Source organism: Manis pentadactyla, chromosome 9 (assembly GCF_030020395.1).
Source record: "Manis pentadactyla isolate mManPen7 chromosome 9, mManPen7.hap1, whole genome shotgun sequence".
Taxonomy (NCBI): Eukaryota; Metazoa; Chordata; class Mammalia; order Pholidota; family Manidae; genus Manis; species Manis pentadactyla.
Window position 1 is genome coordinate 85,093,532 of NC_080027.1, and position 13,137 is coordinate 85,106,668.

Consider the following 13,137-nt stretch of genomic DNA (forward strand, 5'->3'; position numbering starts at 1 on the left):
TTTCTCCAGAGACCAGTGCTGTAGCAGCCACCAGAGGGCCTAAGGTGACAGCACTTCAGGAGTCCCTTTGTCCCTGCCCACCATCTGGAGTGCAGGAGAACCATCAGCTGGTACAACGATGGGAGTATTTCTTTTGGGATGTTAGAGAAAGGGGAGTCTCTAGTTTCCACTTAATTTTTCATCTCAAGAATAAATTCAAAGCCCCAAGAGGCCATGCCTCTTACATCCCTACTTATATATAGCCCCTTTGATTCAGTGCTCAAACAAGGTCATCAGGGTGCATGTACACGCGCAACACACACACACACAGCACTCTATGTTCCAGCGATTCTACTCATTCCTAGGTAGATATCTTAGAGAAACTTGCCCATGTTTACAAGGAGACAAGCTAAGAATGTTCATAGCAGCCCTGTGACAGCAAAAGAAAAAAAGGGAACATCTAAATGCACAACAAGAAAATGGAATTTGGAATATCCATATGATGGAATATTATATAGCAAAAAAATGAGCTAAAGCTACATATGTTGCATGGATAAAGCTTCAAGTTTTAATGTTGCACAAAAACAGTGTGATACAATTTACATAAAGTTTAAAACATACATAAATACGCCAAAGTGCTCAGGGTTTACATGTGCATACAATAGAGATAAAGAAATGCTTGGGGTGAAGAAACCCCAAATTCAGGATGGTGGTTCCTAAAGGGACTCAACTGTATTTTTCAAGTTTTATAAACTTGTCAGTGGTTCATGACTGTTTATCAAAGCAGTTTTTTCTTCATTTTATATATCTAAAATATTAAGGGAAAAGAAAACACCAGGAAGCTGACCCAGCTGGAAATCATTTATTTACCACTAAAAGGTTTTTGCTGTAAAGTGTGACACCAGACAAAGGACTACAATGTCTCATGCGTCTCTTTGTGCTTTGGTTCATGATTGCAAAACAAACACACACTTAGCATTAACAGGAAACACAGGTAGCAGAAACAAATCACAAGGACTAGTTCTCTCCTTTGATGATACTCATAATGATTTGGCTTAGGCCTGCCACCCAGGATGCTTTTACAACCCAAGGGAATTGTCCCTGAAGGATTACTCTCTCATTTTGCTCTCTCTACATAGTATCATTTGGGGTGATCTGTCACTCAACTCACACCAAGAGTTATATCTCAAAATGAAATGGATAGACACATGCAAGGTCTTGATCAGTAATCACTCAACAAATACATATTGATTTGGTGCACAAAGTGGAGCCACAGATTGAGGGTAGAATCCCAATTCTCTATCCCCATTGCCATATGGAGGAAAGAACCAGATCACCTTGTGGGCAACAGCCTATTCTGAGATGGCTTCTCACTTTGTTTCTACTTCTGCTCCATGCCCTTCTTAGAAAATGCTTCCTGACAAAACACAGGTGTTCCTTTCAGAAACGATCATCTGCATTCATACAGGCTCACTTACTCTAATTCAGTAGGTAGTAAGTTGCAAATATGTCTGATAAATACACCAGTGAATATAACAAAGACCCCTGCAAAACCTGTCTCATTTCTGTGCATGCCTGCTGAGTGAGGTGATGGCTGACATCTAAGACATTCTGTGGTGGCACTTGACTGCTATCAGGGGCAGCCTTTAATTTGTATTCTGGAAAACCAAACCTTTGAGATCCCCCCCACCAAAAAAATGAATGCCATGATGGTCATGATGGAATGGCCATGGGTTGATATTTCTAGGATCAGAGGTCTTACCCAGCCCCAAACATCCTTTGGTGTGACTGTAAGGCAGGTGTGTAAATTTAGAAGGACAGAGGACCCATACTTCCTGATTTCAAGTCTAGCATCCAGACTTTTCTAGCTTAGAGTAGCAGATGTTACCAAGAAGAGAGTACTGGTCGGCTTACACAGGGAATGTTTTGTTCTCATTTAGCCAAGCCAACCAAAAGAGGGAGAGCAGAGTGGTAAGGGGAGTCTCAAAAGCATGTTACAGGAAATCACTAACAGATACTTTGCCTAGAAAACTTTGGCAGGTCATGGTCAGCCTTAATGAGCAAGATTTCCAATTATCTGAAAGACTTTCCTATTAAAGAGAGATTAGATATTGTTTCTGTTTCTTCAGAGGATGGGTAGAATTTGTTTCTAACACTTTTCTACTTCTGTACATAAAAGGGAAAGTAATGACAAAAGGTGATAAGGTCCCATGCAGATTTTTGGGAAGAATGCAAGCATGACCTGACTTGTTGAAGGAATGAAGTATAGCCCTTATCTCTCTTGTCTAGGAACTCTTATGTAGATCAGAGGACCAGGGTGACATCTGAAGGCCCAGAGTTTGGAAATCAGTATTGAGGAGTTCAAATGCAGAATCCATGGTTCTGGAGGTGCCTGTAATGATTCTGGCACTTTCCAGGCATTGTCAGCTACCAACTTGAAGCTTAAAGATGATCTGCTGGTGGCCTCAGAATTTTTAGCCAGAGGGTGCCTACAGCTTTCAAGTGCTATTTCATCTATCACATCATTCATGGAGACAGAACTGCCAATGTCATTGGTCCTATTTTACAGATAGCCAACAGCAGAACCCAGGAATCCTGGTTTATGAGAAAAAGTTATAAACAGTCATCAAGGCTCATAACTTAATTAAGAATGTGGACAGTTATTCAGAGTAATAAGGTAGGAATTTGAAACCTAGATGCTGGTTATTGACTGATTAAAGAAATAGGTCCTGAAAATGGAGGAAGGGAGGCACATTTGCAAAAGGACTTTCCTATTTAAAGGTATTTTCCTTCTCCATGTCCACATAGCCAGATGTCATAGACTAAATTAATATGTGCCTCAAACTGAATTCCTCCTGAAAAGGCTGGAATGCCAAGGAGGGGGTCTGTCTCAGAGAGTCACTTGGGGGATGCTGGTGGACATGACAACTAGGTCTCAGAATCCAGCCCAGTGACTAATGGGGGTCCCCCTGACTCCTTGTCAGGGAAGATCTCCCCAAGTACAACAGAAATTGATTTTGAGGTAAAGCAATAAAGTTATTCAATAAAAGCACAAAATTCAGCCCAAGAACAAGATCTGAAAAGTAGAAATGAAAACAGTAAGAATTAAAATAAATAAAAAGAGGTTCCCAAATTTCACACTGACTGTAGAAGGGCTTTTGCCAAATGCAGTGTTCAAACCTCTGCATCAAAATCACTTCATGTGTTAAAAACGCAGGTGTCTGGGCCTGGGCCAGAAATACTGATTCGGAATATCTACAGGAGGCCCGGGAATCTGCTGGTGATTCTATACACACTAAGGTTGGGAGCATGATTTAATGCTGGCTAAGATTTCATTCCACCCTGACAATCTCTAATTCTATGAGTTGATCCAGGATATTTTATTTCCTTCACTACGTTTTGAAATGCTTAGTTTTAAAAAGCTACATTCTTTGCATCCATTATTACCCAAATTAAGCTTTCTCTACATTTGGCCTGACCCAACCTGCAAAATATGCACATGGGCATGTTTGCTAAGTGTCTCTTCAGATGAACAAAATATATCTATAGTGTGACCCAAATGTTCCCTTCTACACATTGCCCTGCCCTACCCTGCTCATTTTTTTAAGAAATGAGAGTGTGATAAAAGAGGAATAGGGTGTGGCCTTTGCAAACATGTCTGTGTTCTAGGTGTCAGGATGAGGATGGGTCACAAAGAGGAGGTCACAGAGGACAGCTGGGGCTGGAGTAGAGGGGCTGTGCTGAGAAGGGAGGTGGCCGGGAAGCAAGCTACACGTGCAGCTGGTGCCACATGGCAATCTGCCGGCGAGGGTTCTTGAGCATCTCCTCCCAGTGGCTGCGCTCGGAGCCGGAGGCGTGCAGGCCCAGGCTGCAGTGGCCAAGCATGCAGCTGTGCCCCTCCTCGTCCTGGCCCAGCACCTCCAGCTCCACGCTGGACGCCCGCAGCAGGTCATCAGGAAGCTCGAACATGATCATCTCATTCCACACAGGGTTGATCTTGTGCTTCACCCGTTTTGTCTGCTTCTTCTTTAGCTTCTGAGCCTGGTGCTTTAAAGTCACCTTGACAGAGACATCTGGGGAGGGGCAGAGGGAAAGGAAAGACAGAGAGAAGGGCAAGAGTGAGCTTCTGGGGTACAGTGGAGCCTGGAATTATGCTCCTTTCTTGGGGCAGGAGAGACAGGGTCTCTGGCTCAAGATTTGTACTGAAGCTCCCTCTCAATCCCCCTCCCCACCCCTCTGGGCCATGCATTCATTCAACAATTATTAAATGCCATCATATGGCAGGAACTGCTGTAGACATGGGGCACAGCAAAAGTTCCCACCTCCGGAGAACTTATACTCTAGTGTAGAAAACAGACAATAGCACAATACATAAGGCTCGTTAATGGGCGGCCCGTAATCGGGTCATGCTAGAACCATTTTTCACCATGAGTCCTTCCAAGTGTCTTCATGTCCTTCATCAAACCAGGCCAAGGGCAGTGGTTCAGGTATTGCAGCTTGATTTTAAACTCAGACAAGAGAAATTCAGCCATCCCCGTGTCTTCATTCCTTTAACTCTCTGTCCAAGAAGTTCCGTCCATTATTAAGATAGTAGGTCTCTCGCTGGTTGTTGAGTTCCTCTCCTCTGTTCATTCATAAGTCTTACATGAGGCCCCTGATTTCATGTGGAGGGTGGGGGTAGAGTGCCTTGGGCCCCACGGGTACTGCACCGACAGAGCTGCCCCCTGGGAATTGCCAAATGGGTTTCTAGACAAGCTTTCATCTCCACGTCACAGGGCTCAGGACCCAGATTATGTTTTCATTAGTCAAGGTTCCCAAAGCTAATGTGAAAATAATTGTTTCTCTGTATTTACTGTTTTAATTATCACCCTGGGTGGTTCGTTTGTTATTTCAGCAGAGATATCTGAAAGACAAAGTGTTGTGCTGTAATTGTCCTGACGGGAGCTGTAAAAAAAAGGAGCAGAAGGCAAAGAACTCCTGGGAGGTGAGGAGGAAAAAGCAGTGAATTCTGACCTCTGACTCAGGAATCTGTCAGCAAGACCAGTTTTTCTGATTTTGTTCGTCCAGAATCCTTTGCTCACAGATTCTGAAGGCAATGGCAACTATTTATACTTGCATCCTATTGATATCTAATTATTTGTATCCTGCTATGAATGCTGAGCTCTGGGTCTACGTATCACATGGCTAACCAATGCTGCTTTCCTGCTCTGACAAGAGGGCCTGTTTGGTCCCCAAGACTTGGTGCCTGTGCCAGTGTATCCAGAAGGAAAAGCCAAGGCTTCCAGAAGGCTGAAAGATGCTTATTTGGGTATATGGGGCACAGTCGCCCTAAGCTTCAGGCCGCCTTAGCCCATGCACCCACACACCTTCTGGCATCACCTACACTCAGCTGGTGCGGGGATGGCAGCTTGACAAATACTGAGAAGAAAGAAAAGACTGCAGTGGGTGTGGGGTGCACAGAGATGGCTAGCTGAGGCAGAAGAAGAACCTGGGCTTCCTCACACCTGCTTGTGAGATGGTCCAGCCAGGTCTGGGTGACAAGGGCTGGGCCAATTTTCCTGTACAGCCTGGATAGTCCACTCCAAGGCTACAGTCTGATCCTTGGCTTCCTATGATCCGTGGGTAAGACTGATTCTTCTTATAGTGTATCTGTAAAGTGGGGAGCCCTATACAGCTCATACTTGGGCCCTGATGGATGGATTGGCCCAGGGGTTAAATGGATGTGAATTTAAAGAAGTGAGTGTCCTTCAAAATTAGTTTGTGAGCTTGGGGGGAGGACAGAGCTGAGGCTGACTCCACAAATGTACTCATGCTCCATTGTTTCCTGTCTCCGTTGCCTCCCAGGTGCCACCTCCCTCTGCACACATTCCCAGAGGCCAGGGGGTCCTGGCTCTCTCCTCTCACAGTGCACTCACCCTTCCCCAGGAGGTCCTTGGGCTGGTTAGAGTGGAGGCTCCTGGCCTTAATCAGCACCACCAGGAGGCGGTTGGCGGCGGGGAGGTAGCTGACGGAGAGAAGGACCTCCCCGGTGCCTGCAGATGGCTCCTGAAACACAAGAGAGGATGCAGGAGGGGAGTTCCGTTCAGGGGGCTTCTGGCCCATTAACTAATGCTGCGGCTGGGGGCACTCTGGGCTTGCATCCAAGAAGCCACTTATTCATCAATGCTGGTTTCTCTACCCTTCCAGAAGGAAGGAGGACACAGATAAATTATATGTGGCATGTGCTTTAATAAGAGTTTGTTTCGTTTGCCACAGAATGTGATTTTCCAAATCTTATATTCAAACCTAGCATATAAAATAGATCAAACAGATGCCACTCAAGATGTGGCAAGGATGGAGGGACAGGATCCTCTCTTACCCTTCACTGAACCTCCCCCCGCCCATCCAAGTTCCTGGGGCATCTTTATATAGTCTGCTAGGGTTCAAGGGAACACAGTTGGAGAACCAATGCATTGACCCATCAGGTTTCTGGGGCAGTGGAAGAGTTGTGATTCATTACTCTGTTTGAAAAGATCATTCCTTCCAACCCCTGCAGTGCTGAGAGTGTCACTAATGTGATATACTAATGCTGAGCAGGGTCTTGCTCGGTCAACAGAGTGGCCAACTGTGTCCACAGAACACCAGGAATATGATATTAGGTAGACCCCTGGCAACAGGTGCCATTTGCAGGAGACACTGAGGCCTCTGCGAAACATCCAGTATGTCTGTCCCCTGTCTGCAGCTTTATGGGGTGTCTCCACTGAAATTCTTCCAAGCATTTGTTTGGATTTCAACAAATCCACTGAGGGATGAAAATATCCATAAGAGCCCCCACAGGAGGTGGTGTCTGTCACAGCCCAAAGGGGATGCAGAAGAATATTCATAGGCTCTAGAATCAGACCACAAGGGGCTGAGCTCCTACCCTACCGTTTACTAGTTGTGTGATCTTGGGCAAGTTACTTAACTTTCCCAAGCTTCCATTTTTTCATCTGTATAAAGGGAACAATAGTATCTTCACCCAATGGGGTTGTAAAAGTTAAACGAGTTAATATATAATGACTTAGAACTGTTCCTGACACACACTAGGTGCTATGAGGTGACTGTTTGCTTTGACCAACACCATTATCTATCAAGAAAGGACAGTCATTATTCCTTAAGATTATTGAAGGAGAACATTGTTTATGGATGAATGGGAGCCACTCTGGACTTTGGGAGTACGGCTGGATGGAAGAGCTTGCCAGCCCTCTCCTCGGTCACACTTCTCATCCAGGAAAAATGTCTTCAGCATGCCCCAACAATTCAAGCCAGAAACGACAAGCCATATGACAAAATGATTTGCGTGCTGCCAGGAACTTTGGCAATGACATGAATAGTATCAGCCAACATTAATTAAACACTTACTATGTGCTAGGTACAATTACATCACCTCTCCCACTAGGCAGTAAGTGCCACAAAGCCCTCCCCAGCACCTAGCACACAGTTGACACACAATTAATATTTTTGAGAAAGAAGGGTGAGACATCCCATCTCATCTCTGTGTACCTATGGAGGTGTCAGTTTGTGGTTACCATGAGACTCATATACAGCATCCTGTGGATGTAGTGGTCTATATTAAGTTGATGGTTGCTTAAGTTCAAACACATTCTAAAAGCACTACATTTTTACTCCCCCTTCACACTATATGTATATGGTGTTGTATTTTATGTATTTTATGTATTCTTTAACTAATTTTTTAGATATAATTGATTTTATTAGCATATTCTATGTCCTCATCCTAGCTATATATGTGACCGATCTACAACCTTTACCATACATTTCCTTTCACCAGTGAGATTTTTTTCTTTAATGATTTTCTTACTTCTAGATATTGCCTTTTCGTTCCTGCCTAAAGAAGTCCCAGTGGCATGTGGTCCAGGGGGCCCTGGGTGCTCCACACCAGAGCTGCCCTGGCAGGGCAGCAGGAGCTGGAGTGAGTGGTCCCAGGGTGCTCTGCACCCAGGCTACTTTGGCAAGACAGCTGGAGCTGTGGCTGGGGCAGGTGTGGGCAGGGGCCACCTTGGGGGGATGACTGGAGCTTGGCTCACTGTGGCCCTAGCGACCAGCAAGAGTGCCAGGACCCTGCTCCAGTCCCATGTTATCAGGGTGGAAGGGAACATAAACAATGGTGCTTGCCTGCACCTCTCACCCCAGAGAGAGTTCCAGCAGTTCCCCCACCACTTGGCCTCGGTGGGAGGAGGCAGGTTCAGGGTCTTCTAACACTGCCATTTTGGACCACCTCCCTGACCCATTTAACCTTCACAACCCTAAGAGTGATCCTGATCCTGTTCCCATTTTAAGCATAAGACCCTGATGTTCAGAGAGGGTATGTTGCTACCTCAGGTCATGTAGCCAGTAAGTAGCAAAATGGAGCCTAGAATGGAAGTCCAGCTTGACAGCTAAGCCCAAGTCCTAAATCTGAGGCTCTCCAGCATCCTCTGTGGATGGACTTCTCATTTCACAGTGAGGGAACCGAGGTCCAGGGACTTGTCCAGACACCCAGAGGAGCGGCAGCAGAGCTGGGATGGGCACCAACCTCCCTATTTAAGGCCGCTCATTAGAGGTCTGTGCTTGGCCTGAGCTGTAGCTACAGGGTGACCAGGCGGGGGTGCTCCATTCCCCCAGCCAGGTTGGAGGAGCCTGGGCCCATCAGCCAGTGAAGGTCTTGTCGCCTGTACATGGGGTGCCAAGAGCTCTGGATGAGCCCTCGCTGAATTTTCACAACTCAGCTCTGCAGCTTCAAATACCTGCTGACAAAAATAACCCTTTCTTTTTCCTCATCCTCTCCCTCTTGCCACCCCCATCTTTCTCTTGGACTCTCAGTGCATCATTCACAATGCCCTCAGAGTGGATCACTCTGTGATCCCTGGTGACGCATATGCCACCTCTGACTGAGTGTCTTCTGGTGAGAAGTGGGGCACTGCTGGTACCTCTGTTAATACCCTCTGGCCCGGAGAAGACAAGGTCTGGGCTGCAGTGGCTGCAGGCTCCACCCACTGGTCCAAATTGGCCCACACCCTCCAGCTGCAGCAAAGGGCTCCCTAGCCTGGCCTCGGGCTCTCTCCTGCTGCAGGCACTGAGAGCCATCCCCTGCGTGTGACTCTATACTGCCCTCTTGGGTTGTTCTCCTTTGTGGGAAACAGGGCAGAGGGCCAAGTGAGGTGAGAGTATACTTCCTGATGGTGATGGCTGTGAGTATTGGGATGAAGGAGCCGGGAGGGCAGTGCTTTGTCATAATTACTGCCCCGTTCTCAGCTCCTGGCACAGTGCCTGGCACATGGTAGTAACTGGGCTAGGTATTTGTGGAATGAATGAGGTTTGCTCTTCCAAGGGAAGGACAGAAGCAGGGTAGGTGCCTGAGACGTCTGCCTACACAGGCCAGACTTCAGCCCTTTTGGGAGTGGTACCAGTGGAGGGGCATCAGAGCCCTTCCATCTCCAGAGAGAGGTGGTTCACCAGCCAAACAAACCAAAGCATCAGTTCCTCTTCCCAGGCCCCCAGCTGGAATTCTGCACAAGTCCCAAATCACACACTAATTAGAGAGTATGCTTTGGAACAGCATAGTTCCAGCTGCGAATGGCTGTCAATTTTTTTTTTTTGCTGTCAATTTTTATCAATTTTCTGAGGCTGGGAAAAAGAATAATAAAGCAAGGAAGAGATCAGAGCCAAAAGGGGAGCAGGCAGGGAGTGAACATGTACTCTCCTTCCTGCAGAGTCCAACAGGCAGGGCTCCTGCTGGTCACTCCTCAGAGTCAGGCCCATAGCTGGCACAGTGGCAGGGAGCAGCCAGACTGGCCTGGCCTCGAGGGTGAGCTTGTATGTCCCAGCTGGGCGACCCTGCCTGTGGCGCTGGACAAGCTCTAAGCCTCAGTTCCTTTGTCTGTAAATGGGAGAGTCACACATCATTTTTGCTTGGTTTAATTCACAAAGAACTTAGGTAAAGTTCTAAGTACAGCAACTGATAGCCGGAAAGTACTCAAAAATTAGTGCCATTTTTGGTATTTTTATTACTCTAGCGTGGTGATCAGCAAACTTTCTCTGTAAAGGTCAGACAGTAAATACTTAAGGCTTTGGGGAGTATACAGTTTCCAGATAAGGGATGGGCCAATTGGTTGAGAGACTGGTTCCAGAATGTTCCCTCTAGGCCACATCATGATGGCCCTTGAATGATGCCTCGACCCAGGGCCTAAGCACCACACACTACCTGCAGCCCTGCTCTTCTCTGACCCCCAACTGCTCTGGCCCATGGGGACGGTGGTTTGCTCTTCAAGGAAGCCCCCTCTGAACAGAACAGCATCTCTGCAGCCACTTCTTCCTACCCATGCCTCCCCCAGAGAAAGAGGGCTAGGGAGACCCATCCCAGGGCCGCTGCTGCTGGAGAGCGCTGGGCTCTGGGGCTGCTCCTAGTCCAGTCAGTTCTTCAAAGCCCATCACAAGCATGACTTCACACCAGGCCTTCTGGAACTCTCTGTCAGAGCACTTTCACTGGGTCCCTCTTAGATGTCTCAGAATTCAACACATCAGAGGTCATCATCATCGTTACCATCATTTGTCTGTTACAGTGTATCACTTTGGTTTGTAAGTGCTATAGGCACAGGGCCTGGTGCCCATCTCCCCGGCAGTGCCCAGCACAGAGTAGGTGTGATATAGTGATTTATAAGAAATATATATTTGGTCATTCTGATGACCAAATATGTATTTTCCAGGTATATTTGGTCTTCATTCACAGTTCCTGAAAACACTTCAGAGCCTTAAAGGCAAAATGGGTGTCTTGTCATGTTAATGAAAGACTTTTGGACTCCCCCCCCAAGGACAGGGGCTGGAGGCTGAATCAGACAATGGCCAATGATTTGGTCAATCATGACTATGCAATGAAGTTCTCACCAAAACCATGGAGAAGAGCCCACCGTTCTTCTCAATTGGAGAGAGTTTCCACTCTTGGGGAACCAGAAAGTTTCCATGTGCCAGGGAGCCAGGCCCCAAACTCCACGAGAATAGAAGCTCCTTTATTTGGGACCATGCCCTATGTATCTCTTCATCTGGCCTTTAACTTGTATCCTTTATTAAACTGGTAAATGTAAATGTTTTCCTGAGTTCTGTGAGCCGCTGTAGCAAATTAGTCGAACCTAAGGGGGAGGTCATGGGAACCTCCAATCTGTAGCCTGTTGGTCAGAACCACAGGTAACTAACTGCCTGGGGCTTCTGACAGGTGTCTAGGGTTGGGGGTGGAGGACAGTCTTGTAGGATGGAGCCTTTAATCTGGGGAATCTCATGCTGTCTTTGGGCAGACAGCATCAAAATTGAGTTGAGTTCTTGGACAGCCTGCTGGTATTTGAGAGGTGCTTGGTGCTGTGTGTGCAGAAAACCCCCTCCCACATACACACTCATTGGAATTGGGTCCCGGAACCCAAAGGAGTTATACTGCTGTGTATACTATTGTTGTATATGAAAAAATGCAGCAGGTACACAGGGTGTGTTAATCAATTTGAATACAAATGATACTGTCAGCACCAGAGCCAATGTGCTCATAGTACATTTTCCATGATGGCTGGGCAAGGGGATGGGGTGGGGGTCTTTGCATAGCAACCTAGAAGCAAAACTAGATACCAGGAATCCCAAATCCTGGGTTACAGGGTCTGCTCCAGACCTCCACTCTGTTTAAGACTTTGATCTTCCTTACACATGCGTGTGCACACACACACACACACACACCCATGCTGGGTAGGTCTCTGAAGCTTGTCTTATGAACACCAGCCCAGCCTTGCCATCCCACACTCCCTAACAGACTTTACTTTTCCTGGCCAGAGGTAACCCTACCTTAACTGAAGTCTTCAGCTCACCCCACTGGGTGGCCCCCAGAGGCACAGACACCCCATCCAGGCCCAGGCAGAGCTCTCCCGCTACACTGTGGCGGGAGAAGCGGTCACAGGTCCTCAGAGTCAGCATCAGAGTCGCTGTGGGGAGCTCCTCCTCTGCCAGGGGGAGCACCAGGCCTTCCTCCCAGGCAGTGTGCAGCTGCCGCCTCTTCAGGGCCGTCTGGGCCTCCACGGTGCCTGTCCTGCTGGCCACACTGCCTTGGATGTAGCAGTCACAGCCGCCATTGTGGTCACTGGTCACAGCTGCAGCCAAGGAGAAAGCAACACAGCCAAGGGACTTCTCAAGGACAAGGGAAGGAGGGACGCCCTGCTCTGAGCTGAAGAATCCAGCTTAACAGTCATGACTGGGGGTGTATGAAGGACCCCAGGGCTAACCACCCTGCTGCTGTAGAGTCGCCTTTTAGTAAGACATTTCAAAATAGGAGATCCTTCGAAGGCAACATTAGCACATGCTCATCTTCCCTGGAGAACAGAGATGAGACCTGGTACTTCCCAGAGCTCTTTGTGCTAATGACTCTGAGACTTCCTCAGGGCCCTAGGCCCCACAAACTGTGGCTGACGTTTTTAGGGTTGGTGCTGAAGCCATCATTAATTTGTTCTGTACATACCACACAATCTCCTATGATGTGACTTACTTGGCAGCTACCTCATGAATGTTGTTTCATATACTGAACTTTGGTGTTTTTAATGCTTTGCAAAATGTGGATTCATCGAGAAATCTGAACCTGTGAAGCTTTTAGGACTAGCTCCGCAATGGTAATTTGAGAAGTGTTAGCTGATGTTTCTCAGGAAGAGAAGAGGAAGAACTTGTGCCATGTGTCCTGATAGAAAGAGCTCTCCACTGGGCTTCAAAGTGTAGTCCTGGCTCTGGCACCAATTAGTTGGTATGATCTTAGAGAAGTCACCTGATGTCATTAGACCTCAGATTCCTATTCTGTAAAATGGGACTATTGTAAAGACCAAATATAATCAAGTACATGAAAATGTTAAAAAATATCTTGAAAAAAAATAAAAAGGAAAACACTTTCTAAAAATATAAAATTTAGTACAAAAGTCCCATTTATGCTGCTCACAGCGTCCAGCTTCCAGGAGCCAAAGGGTAGCCTTGTTAGACCCAATTCCTTTGCAAAGTCTTAGATTTGTTTGCTGGCAGTAAAGTGAATTGTCAGGGTAGGAGACCGGGGCTATCCTGACCCCCATGGAAAGACCACCCAGTTGTGGGATTACAGATACTTTGCTGCCCATCAGAACACTCTCTGTGTCCAGC

The 13,137-nt window shown here is 47.0% G+C and overlaps 1 protein-coding gene across 2 annotated transcripts in view; it reads right to left on the reverse strand.

Moving 5' to 3' along the window:
- Positions 1–533: 533 nt before the first annotated feature.
- The window catches only part of SYT13 (synaptotagmin 13), a 63,245-nt gene continuing 50,641 nt past the window's right edge, over positions 534–13,137 (reverse strand). For both annotated transcript variants that reach the window (XM_036891894.2, XM_036891895.2), the window contains 3 exons: positions 11,812–12,113; positions 5,895–6,024; positions 534–4,052 (listed from right to left, as the gene is read on the reverse strand). In XM_036891894.2, coding sequence (XP_036747789.2) covers positions 3,748–4,052; positions 5,895–6,024; positions 11,812–12,113 — 737 coding nt within the window. In that variant the 3' untranslated portion in view covers positions 534–3,747. The remainder of the gene's footprint in view (positions 4,053–5,894; positions 6,025–11,811; positions 12,114–13,137) is intronic.